At 41.4% G+C, this 11,607-nt stretch overlaps 1 protein-coding gene across 1 annotated transcript in view; it reads right to left on the bottom strand.

Moving 5' to 3' along the window:
- Window positions 1-2,072: 2,072 nt before the first annotated feature.
- The window catches only part of wtip (WT1 interacting protein), a 38,893-nt gene continuing 29,358 nt past the window's right edge, over window positions 2,073-11,607 (bottom strand). The window contains exons 5-9 of the mRNA XM_079663775.1: window positions 10,210-10,272; window positions 9,608-9,738; window positions 9,392-9,443; window positions 7,925-7,993; window positions 2,073-5,802 (exon numbers count right to left, since the gene is read on the bottom strand). Coding sequence (XP_079519901.1) covers window positions 5,647-5,802; window positions 7,925-7,993; window positions 9,392-9,443; window positions 9,608-9,738; window positions 10,210-10,272 — 471 coding nt within the window. The 3' untranslated portion in view covers window positions 2,073-5,646. The remainder of the gene's footprint in view (window positions 5,803-7,924; window positions 7,994-9,391; window positions 9,444-9,607; window positions 9,739-10,209; window positions 10,273-11,607) is intronic.

Raw genomic sequence — 11,607 nt, 5'->3', positions numbered from 1 at the left:
ATCCCCACAGGAGCAAGTTGGGGACACAACGACATGCTGACTGCAGCGGGGTTTGAACCTGTGCCCTCCTGGTCAGAACACCAACGCACTACTCCACTGCGCCAAACGCCTCCATGGTTCACGTTGGTTTGTTTTGTGATATTGTAACTAAAAAGGCGTATCAGCATCAGTGTTTCTTCTCTGTGTGGTCTTTCCCGGAATGTTTATGTACTGGAGTTATTTACTAAAAGGGTCAGTACCAAGGGAACTGAGCTACTTTCCCGCTCTCTATCTTCTCAAACCATCGTGTCCTCACATACTCACATTTGTAGTTCAGAAATGTTTTGTACAAATTGTTTCTGATGGTCATGTTTTTCCATCTTATCGGACCATCAGAGTCCCAGGAGACCGAGTTACAGGCATGACGGATACAGCGTTGCGTGCACGGCTGTAATTATAAATGAGCATTTTATTATCTGTGGACAACACCGAGACATGTTGATAATGATGCATTGTGGGAGTTGTTGTTGTTCCCAATGAGGGTCTTGAGGTTGTAGATTGTAATTAACAGTTGACAGTGTTGGGAAGCCAGTCTAGAGACACTAATTGCTACATATGAAGTGAGTGGAGTAAAACAGCAACAAAAGAGACAAGCTTAATGAAGTATGGAAACACATGGTGATAAAGCCAACATGTAGTGATCTCTGGATGATGGAGGATGGGGAGAATATATACGTGTGATTCAAGCAAGTAGAAGAGATGAGATATGACTTTAAAGAAAAGCTATGGCGCAGAAAGACAACATCCCAAACATTTAGAAAGCAGCTTGTGGGAAAACCACTCACTCTGGTTGTTGCACATTCCTCTCCCAACCATTAAACTTTGACATTATGTTATGATTGCTTTGGCTCAGTTTCAGTGTTTGAAACTCCTAACGCAGCACAAGTTTCAATGCTTACTTATCATGTATTACGACCACTATTGGATCAACAAAACGCTGCAAGAGCAAAACACTGCAGGAAGCTCAAAACAACGGAAACAGGGATGTTAGGGGATTATAAAGTGTGCGTTTTTTCAGCGAATGAGGACTGGAAATATCTGTAAAATATTTGATACATTGCTGCTTTTTGTCCTCAAATACTGTTTAAAGATCATGTGTTTCAATGGATGTGCTTTACTGCAAACATAATGTAGAAAATTAATATTTATTAGGGCTGCACGATTTGGGGAAATAATCTAATTGCGATTTTTCTGACAGATATTGTGATTCAATTTGCAATATTTGTTTTTAAGCGACCCAACGGAAGTTTATTGTAAAATGCGGCCATATCTCCGGCTACGAAGGTCGCATCAACATGCTCTCGTCTCTAGCACCCCCGCAGCCCGAGCTACGAGTGAAAGAACTAAACTTACATGAAACTTCCGTTGGGTTGCTTTAAAGTCAAGCTTCAGTTTAAGATTCACCCTGTAATAGAAACATGTGATGGATCATTACTAACCTGACTCAGATGGTTTGTTTCACCGAACCAGTTTGTTTCACCGAACCATCTAGGAAAGCTCCATTGGAAGCCATTTGGAAAGGGCAGGCACTTTCAAAGATACTTGGCAGGTGATTGGATCAATCTGTCTATCACCTTCTATCATGGTCCACTTCTGATTGGCTAACAATGGCTGGTAAGTGGTACATGTGGAGCACAGCACTTCTGATAGGTGTGGATTACTGACACACAAGAACAAAAAATGTTTGATTAATCGTTCAGCCTTAATATTTATGGCACAGTTTTTTCAGTTTCATAATATGTAATTGATACAAATCTGTCTGTTATTATAGATTTCAAATCCCAATTATAGTTTAAATAAGAAATTGTTATCGTTGCCGTTCTAGTTTGATATCTGGAAAAACAACATATGTAAATTTTGAGTGACAGTATTGAACGTGGAGGGCCAAATAAATGAATGTGAAACAACGTCGTTATGCTAAAACCTTGACATTGGGTGAAAGTAGGTAAAGTATTTCATACACTATAAAAAAAACAATACTTTTGATGTACTAGAAACTTATTAAAAGTAAACAAAAGAGAAGAAAACAGACATTATTTTTGCAGTTAGCTACAAAACCACTTTATTGAAAAAGCAGATTATGTCATCTACAGTTAAATGATACGTCCCGATTTTTAATACATTAAATAACTTTAGACTTTTTCCATGTTTAGATAAATAGATCTAGTTTCCTTTTTTTTTATGAACCATCTAGGTAAAACAAAAAGCAATACAGAAGATGTGACAGATGTGCTTGTTGGAACTACAGCAGGAGAAGAATCTTTTCCAAGTGACGTTTGACAGAAAAATAAACAACTAGCCTCTTTATGTACAGGGTGACTAGCTGTGTGCTATGCAAAACAAACACAAGTAGTACTTTTAAGAATTAAAGGGTTTACACTCTGATCTTGTTACGTTTTCCTCGGGGTTGATATTGTGCAGAAAGAATGCCTCGTTCTTCAAGTATAGCACACGTTACTTGACCCTTATACAAAATTGAGGTTAATAAAAAGGGAATGTCTCACATATGCAGTCATTTTTTCTTTCCTGCTTTTACAAATATACAACACTAATCATTATTACATTCGTATGGATCTCACTAGAAATAACTTCCTGCCTTCAGCCTCTGCTTTTCACACATTCAGTAGTATTTATTCAGACCTGCGTGTACAGTCATAATAATAATAATAATAATAATAATAATTAAGAGCCAGTGTTTGCTTTTGATATCTGGTGATGGTGTGAATCCCAGTCGGTGGCTGTCAGAGGATCATAAACGCACCAGCTACTGAGACACAACACGGTGTAAAGTTCAAACAAACACGGAGAATGACACACAAACATCTGGGAGAAGGTCATGTGTGGGATGCTGCAAGCACTGTGAGTGTGTGTGTGCAATGGCCTGCCACAACACACACACACACTCACACTCATACACTCATACAAACACACTCGTACTGTACACGCACACTTAAGACTTTTGCACATATATGAAACGAGCAGGTGGGGTTTATCTGCATAAGACTTGTTCAATTTAAGTGAGAGAATAATAGTTTTCCTCAAATGTCTTGAATCTGACATTAATTGCTTCACTATTCATTCCAGAGGAATTAACCGTTGGAGCCAATTCAAAAATCACATATATATAGAAACTCTCTGATGGCAGTTATGAGTAGAGAGGGATGAGACAGTTTTATTCCCAGCACCACGTAGCTCAGAGTAGGATTGGGCAATATAAAGAAAAATCTAAATCGATAATATTTTAGACAGAATAATAACAGTTTATATCTTACTGTAACTTTCGTTAATGTTAGTAGGCCTGTCTTGTTGTTTTTAAGCTTGTTTTCTTGACTCTATTAAGACTTGCACTTGGTCTTAATGCTTTCACTAATTATTGCTCAGCACTTTGAATTGCCTTGTTGTTGAAATATGGAAGAGAAACACACTTGCGTGCCCTACCAAATACTTTGATAACAATATAGAGATACTTTTGTAGAGTTGACTATTAGGGCTTCCAGAACAAATATTTATGAAATGATATTTTCGAATGTAATCAACAGTAATGTGGACATAATGACTGAATAATGGAAAAATACAAACCATAGGGAAGTTATCACGTTATCCATCCAATCTAAGAACTATATATTACAATATTGATCATCTTTATATACTGCCCAGTCCTAGCTCAGGGTTTCAAGTGTTTTGTCTCATGTAGTTTCACACACACACACACACACACACACACACACACACACACACACACACACACACACACACACACACACACACACACACACACACACACACACACACACACACACACACACACACACACACACACACACACACACACACACACACACACACACACACACACACACACACACACACACACACACACACACAGTCTTAAGGCATGTGGACAAGTGGAGGTTCCTCGTCTCAGTGTTCATATGACAAAAAAAACAGTGTCTGGAAAAACAAACCAGGAGGCAGTGTCCTGAACACACCTGGAGCAAAAGGGATTTGCAAAAGAATCATTAAAGTATTTGTATTCCTCTTTGAGTACTGCATGGACCGCTTTATTACCAAAAGAGCTGAATCTTTTGACAGTAGGATTGCAAAATGCTGCATATTCTAAAAGTATAAATAGAGAATATGTAGTATTTCTAAGTTCAGATCTTCATACATGTTGCCTATTCGTCTCATAAGTGTGCTTTCGTGCTCCGCCACCACAGGCCCTAAATCTCCGCATTTAAAGACCCATTTCTACTTAAGCTCTCAGATTTTAAGATTAAGCTTAAATCTTAATCTTACAGCTCTGTGTGATAACTTGGCAAAAAAGTGGCTGACCTTGAGAGGAGGTCAGAATGAGCAAATCTGAAAAAAAAGTCTAATGATAAGTAAATGCATTGTTCCCTTTTAGTGTGTGAGAATAAGTAAAAACATATTGTTTGATTTGGGTCTGTGTGAAGGAGATGCTAACCAGGTGGGACTCTATGTAGAAAACTTACTGAGTAATGGTATCAATTGTAATATAACATGTACAGATTGATAAACATCTGTCCAGTTAAATAGTCAGAATAATCCGTTTGAATTCACTTTTTAGTATCTGGGACTTTAGGATATGCACACATGTCTCAATTTAAGTCTGTTAAAGTGGTGTATAGTCTTTAAAGAGATGGGATATGCAGTCCAAAACAACAAATATGTCGCCGAAACTAAATATTTGGTACTCAAAGTGGAATAAAAATAATTAAAAAGGCAAATTATTTTTGTGCCACGTCTGCTCCTAAAACCAATGAGTCTGTAAACCCGCTGACAGACATGAGGAGGTGTTGTTTCCTGCGGGAGGAATGAAACAAGAGACCCAGAAACCCTCAGACTTCTGGATCTGAATCAGCAACAGAAAGAAAGATGAGAATCTACATCTACGATCTTATGTGGAAAACATCTGCAAAATATATATTCATATATAAAAGACATTCTATGTGCATCTAAAACGTTTCTCTTGCCGTCATAATATAATCATTAATTAAGACACTGCTTGTGAATCTCTCGAGGTCTACGTGGAATGTCAGTCGTCCCTCCGGGGCTACGTCTGGTGTTTCGGGGCGTTCAGACTTTTTCTCGCGGCCCTGTATCGTGACTGATTTTTGTCCTTTGCATAAACCAGTAGCAGGACTCCATGTCAGTGTGTGGGGAGGGGGGGGGGGGGCTGCACTGAAGGCACAGCAATCCCAATCCCAAACCCACCCTGGGGTCCTTCCTGTCCTCCAGAACGAGAATGTGGCCACCCGGAATAAAAAACATTGGAAGGGAGAGACAAGTTTTGCGTCCAATCCCTTTTGATTAATGTTTTGGGGAGGGGGGGGGGGGTGACCGGGGGTCTCTGGGTGAGCCGGCAAGTTTTAGGGTTAGGCACCCAAAGGGGAAGGGGGAGGAAAATAGAGGGGGAGACCCTTTTTTCCCAGCCCGTCATGTGACAGGAGGACAGAAGCTCAGGCGGACACACTGAGGCGTCCCTGGATCTGCCGGTTCCTGTAGTGTCGGATCACCTGGGAGGCAGTACGGGGTCTCAGTTTGGGATCACCTGGGGTCTCGGTCCTCCTCCCCCTTCCTCCCCCCTCACAGCTCGGTGACGTGCAGCGGGTAGCTGGGGGGGGGCTGGTGGGCCGGGGGAGGGGCCTGCAGCCGGTGGATGTGGCAGCCGTGGCACAGCAGGTGGGTTTCAAGAGGGTAGCAGCGGTGCCCCTCCTCGTCGTTCAGCTGCAGACCGCAGTCCTGAGAGGAGGGAGGAAGAGAGAAACACAATCAGTCACTAAACACAGATGAGTGTGGGCTTTGTTAATGCACAAGGGGTACCTTTTATATTTGGGAGGCTTGCTGTTTTTGGCAGTGTGTGAAAACAGGTACTTGTCATACAAGTGTCATACCATTGTAATGATGTATTGCGTTGAGACAGCACAGCCTTGATATACACATATGACCTATCATGCAGAATGCACTTTTGTACGTCTTCTATATGAACATGTGTCCCCGGTGTTCCAGGGAACTCACCAAGTGTCAGAAAACACAACCCTCTCTATTTCCCTCCATACCCAAATCTCTTAAAAAGGGGCTGCAACGGATCTGATACAGACTGATCCAGATTTGAACACTTCTATGACATCACAGAAGTGGCGCTACGGCTATTGGGCCAACTCCACCAATCAGGAGGAGACAGCCACGGACATTACCATTGGAAAGTGCTGGAGACGCTGTAGTACATATGCCAGGCCTGTAGATGGTGCTGTTCTCACAGAATCAGCCCATGCAAAGACAGTGTTCAATTGAGCGAAATGAGGAATGGCTAAAATGCATGATCTGTTTGTTATTTTGAAAAATAAAAAGTATAAATATGCCTCATATAGGTATGGTCCTACACTATATTATTCAAATATAGCATGATAGGTCCACTTTAAATAACACCTACCTTGAAATCGATAATGGAAGATGTTGGCCTAGCAGCTACTAAGTCGTTTTGCATTACTTGGATATTATACGCTAGGCATCGCAATAAGAACGAGCAAGATGTTGTTTGTTTTGGTCCACACAATTTAAATCTTCCATTTCCATTTCCACACCAGAGTATAACTACTTAGTCTTCAACTGCTCAAACAAAGTGCACCAGAGTACTATTAAAACACACATAATGTTTGGTTTGAACGCACGCTTAGAGAGTTCAAATGTCCAGAGGAATTTCTGAGAAAATCGCTGATTAAACACACTTTTTTTTATTTTTTTTAAATATCTGTATTGACAAATGCATGATGAATAAATACAGTGAACCTGTGGAGGAGACCGTGAACTGAAGGGTGTCATAAACTGGCCTTCCTCAGACTTGGATAAGCAACGTAAAAATGTGTGTGTGATGAATATGAATTCTTCTGGATGATTCAGCTCTGGACTTTACCCTTCCTCTGTCCATGAGCCCCCCCGCCCTTCACATCTCTAAATCATTACCCACTGCTTACATAATGATCTGATGCATTTCTATGAAGTGAACTGTCAGGCATTCAGAGAAAACTGTCTGTCTCCCTCTGATATTGAGGACAGACATCTCCCAATTCAGTATTTATGATTCAGAACACAGAAATGCAGAATCACTGAAGTGTGGCGTGAGATGTTGATCTGTCACTGAGGAGCATCTGACTGACGGGTTCAGTTCAGTCTGAGCAACAAGTCCCCAGCTGGGTTCAGAGCTCAGCGCAGGAATGTGCTTCGTCAATGAGTCACAATGTTGATCTGTAACCTTGGGTTGGTAACTGTGTGTGTGCGTGTGTGTGTGTGTGTGTGTGTGTGTGTGTGTGTGTGTGTGTGTGTGTGTGTGTGTGTGTGTGTGTGTGTGTGTGTGTGTGTGTGTGTGTGTGTGTGTGTGTGTGTCTCATTCATTCAGAGTGTCTGCAGCGGTGATTCATGCATGCTGGAGAAAAACAGTCTGGTCTCGTCCCACGATTAGTAGATTTTACTCAGGTTCATTGGGTCTAATGTGCATGTGAAAGCACGTGTGTGTGTGTGTGTGTGTGTGTGTGTGTGTGTGTGTGTGTGAGCATGTAAATATTTTCTGTGCTATTCACAACAGCCTGAAATGTTGAATCACACACAGCGATAAGGAATTGCCTGTAGTCTGAACTCATTCGTGCTAGACTGCTCTTACTCATACCCCCCTGTGTGTGGCTGTGTGGCTGTGTGTGGCTGTGTGTGTGGCTGTGTGTGTGTGTGTATGTGTATGTGTATGTGTATGTGTATGTGTATGTGTATGTGTGTGTGTGTGTGTGTGTGTGTGTGTGTGTGTGTGTGTGTGTGTGTGTGTGTGTGTGTGTGTGTGTGTGTGTGTGTGTGTGTGTGGTAGGGAGCCTCTCACCTCACAGTGGTAACAATCCACATGGTAGTCCTTGTCCATAGAAACGACTCGAATGGTTTCCTCGGAGCCCTGTCAGCACAAACACACTCAGTCAGGTGTCTCATTATAGTGATTATATTACATTTATCAGACATTCATAGAGACTTACAGTAAGTTATGGTCCAACAAAAGCAGGTTTACACCAATAAATGCTCTGAATATGCACATGGATTTAAGGTAAACATTAGGGCTGTACCAAGTTATTTGTTCAGATTTGGCTGTTCCGTTAGACACTTCAACTATGTATTTCTTTACATGTTCTCCAACGAATGTGAGCCTGGTAGTTTGCTCAGGGTATCAGGGGTCTACATTTCGGTCTGGTCTCTAAACTAAGTCAAACACGCGCAGAAAAAAGTATGGGAAAAGACCACCGCTAAACACAAGTTCTTCCCTTAAAAACCATGTCCATAAGAAGCTACCAATCAAAGTTGGGCGCCATTTTGCAGAAAAAATAAAAAGGAAGAAGGAGAAACTAATACTCAGAAAAGAATGGTTGGGGAGACGCGGGCAGCAATCATTGTTTGTACAGCTTAGAGAGAGTTCAATTTTTTTTTTTTTTTTTTTTTTTTTTTTTTAAAATTGCGCTTGTCAAGCTATTTAACCTCCTGGATATCCATAAAGCCCCCGTCACACTGTCCCGAAATTGACACACGATGGACACACGATTAAGGAAATGTTCAAATTCGGCTCTGATCGTAGCAACATCGGGCCATTCGTGAGGGCATCTTAAGCGATCGCATGACCGCCGGTGGAATTTCTCAGGCTCCGGCAGCAACTTCGGGAGCGGTGGCAAAATCTTTGGTATGCCAAAGATGGCTTAAGATGCCCTCACGAATGTCCCGATGTTGCTACGATCAGAGCCGAATTGGAAAATTTCCTTTATGTGTGTCCATCTGGTTGTTTTATTGCACAACAAAATCATGTAAACATATTATGTAAATAACCCAATTTGTGTTCTGTGAAACTAAAAAGGATATAATATATTATTTTGAAGGCGAGGAAGTTGTTGTTGCTATGGAAACAACATGACGGAGAAAACTTAATATCTTCTACATATAAAGACGGAGAAAGTAAAGAACAAAGTCGGAAAATATCAGTACAGTATCATAATACTTTAACATAATCGTTTGTGTTACTTTCGTTGCAGTTGTGTGTCTTAAATGTAATGTAACTGTTGCCTTCGTGTGTGGTTCGGGGCCATCTTGGTGCGAAATTCACAATTCCATATTCGTGTGTCCATCGGGTGTCAATTTCGGGACAGTGTGACAGGGGGCTTAATCGGCACAGATCGCGTTTTTGAAAATACACAAATACTGATGTTGACGAGCGAAATGTCCTCGGATCTGGGGCTTTTGTTGACAATGACCGAAAAGTCTCATAAGGTGTCCGTGCTGAATGAAATGATGTTTAGTGTAAACGGTTCCTTACCTGTGCTGGGAGGATGGGCTGGTTGCAGGAGGCACACTTGGGAGCAAATACCCTGTCGTAAAAGAGACAAAAATATATATATCTATAAAGTGAAGACACCTTATTTCACACAGGTTAACACTAGCTTAAAAAAGTAGGTTGAGAATCATACATTTTGTGTTAAACTGCTGACTGAACATATTCAGTGATACAGTAAATATATGTGTGTCCTCTTACGTGTGGTAGTCTTTGACACAGTAGATGTTGTTCTCAACGTCCACGGTGAACGGCACTCCGTCTAAACCCTCTTTACAAACCACACAGCGGAAACAACCCGGATGGTACGACTTTCCCAGCGCCTGCAGGATCTACACACACCATAAGAAAAAACACACAAGATAACGGTAAGACGTGTGTAACCGGTGTTGATTCGCAGTGTCTGCGTTGTGTTTTGTTTCGTTGAGGCTATCTCCGTTTATTCACTGACTGACAACAGATATACAACAAATCAGTCGTTATTAAATAGTTGTTTCCCTCACACTGACTCCTCTCACGTGGAGCATTCACAAGAAGGGAAGAGGAAAACTATATGAAGGCGGGAAGTCCCCACAAAAATAATCTTCTGAGTACAGTGACTAAATTCTGGAGGTTCCGCCCACTGATTCTAGACCTAGTCAGGTATTGAATGTTTAATAAATAAAGAACACATCATTATTAAATACAAAACACTGAGTATCCTAGTAACTTTGCTTATCATAAACAAGAGAGTGCCTGAAGAAGATGGGACAATTGGAAATATTGAGTCTCTTCTTTACACTTCCTGTCTGGTGAACTCTTACCATCTCCATGATGAGGTGACCGCACACAAAACACTTATCCGCCGTCTGCTGGAAACCAGAGTACTGAAAGAAAAGACAGAGGAATTATTATTATTATTATTATCTTCAGCAGGTAGTGAACTTTTAGGCATATTTCAATGCGTGTATATGCTGGCAGTTTGCCCCCTGATGCACGAGCTTGTTTCAGGGCAGGGCTGATCTATAGAGGGTGCTGCTGCGCTCTTCACATCAACACGAACAGGATTTCTTTCAGGATCTTCTGTCTCTCAGCATCGCATGTTTCAAAACCTATGATGAGTCCTCCATCATATTCCATACAGACAGGTTGTAGGACACATGTCAGCTCGGGCATGGATAACGTTTTACTCCAATTTAGACTTTTCTGTACATTTTTGGATTGATCGTTCAACGAGTTATCTCTTAACTCACAACTTCAAGGTGACTCGGGGTGAGCGATGTATATCTAAATCATCAATTTCTCTTAAAGTTCCCCTATTATACTGTTTTTCATCAATATGTTACAGGTCTCAGATATATACAGAACATGTCTCTGAAGTGTTTGGCTCCAAACAGATCATTGCAGCATTACCCATAATCCCCTCTGTTTCAGCCCTGTTTCCAAAGTGCTGATTCTCTGTCTGTTACTTTAGATGAAAATAAGGAGCCCCTCCCCACGCCCCTCTGAGAGAGATTTGGTTAAAAAGAACTCAATGGTGCTCTAGGAGGAGACTCTGGTGATAAGGTGGGGGGGGGGGGGGGGGGGGTACCTTAGTTGGTGATTGGCTAATGGCTACACAAGACAAAACATCGTTATGACATCATAAAGTGGCCAAAATCTGATCAGCTCATTTTCAGACAGGTTTTTATAGAAATGGATCAAAAAGAGAGAGAATCTTTGTTCCTGAAACTTTCAGAGTCTCTTTCCACAGAGGGGACACATGTTGATGTAGAAGAGACATGAAGAAGAGGGGACACATGTTGATGTAGAAGAGACATGGAGAAGAGGGGACACATGTTGATGTAGAAGAGGCATGAAGAAGAGGGGACACATGTTGATGTAGAAGAGACATGAAGAAGAGGGGACACATGTTGATGTAGAAGAGACATGAAGAAGAGGGGACACATGTTGATGTAGAAGAGACATGAGGAAGAGGGGACACATGTTGATGTAGAAGAGACATGAAGAAGAGGGGACACATGTTGATGTAGAAGAGACATGAAGAAGAGGGGACACATGTTGATGTAGAAGAGACATGAAGAAGAGGGGACACATGTTGATGTAGAAGAGACATGAAGAAGAGGGGACACATGTTGATGTAGAAGAGACATGAAGAAGAGGGGACACATGTTGATGTAGAAGAGACATGAAGAAGAGGGGACACATGTCGATGTAGAAGA

This window comes from Notothenia rossii (assembly GCF_949606895.1).
Source record: "Notothenia rossii genome assembly, chromosome: 2".
Lineage (NCBI taxonomy): Eukaryota > Metazoa > Chordata > Actinopteri > Perciformes > Nototheniidae > Notothenia > Notothenia rossii.
Note: the sequence above shows the minus strand (reverse complement) of the source record. Positions and strands in the feature narration are given on the sequence as shown.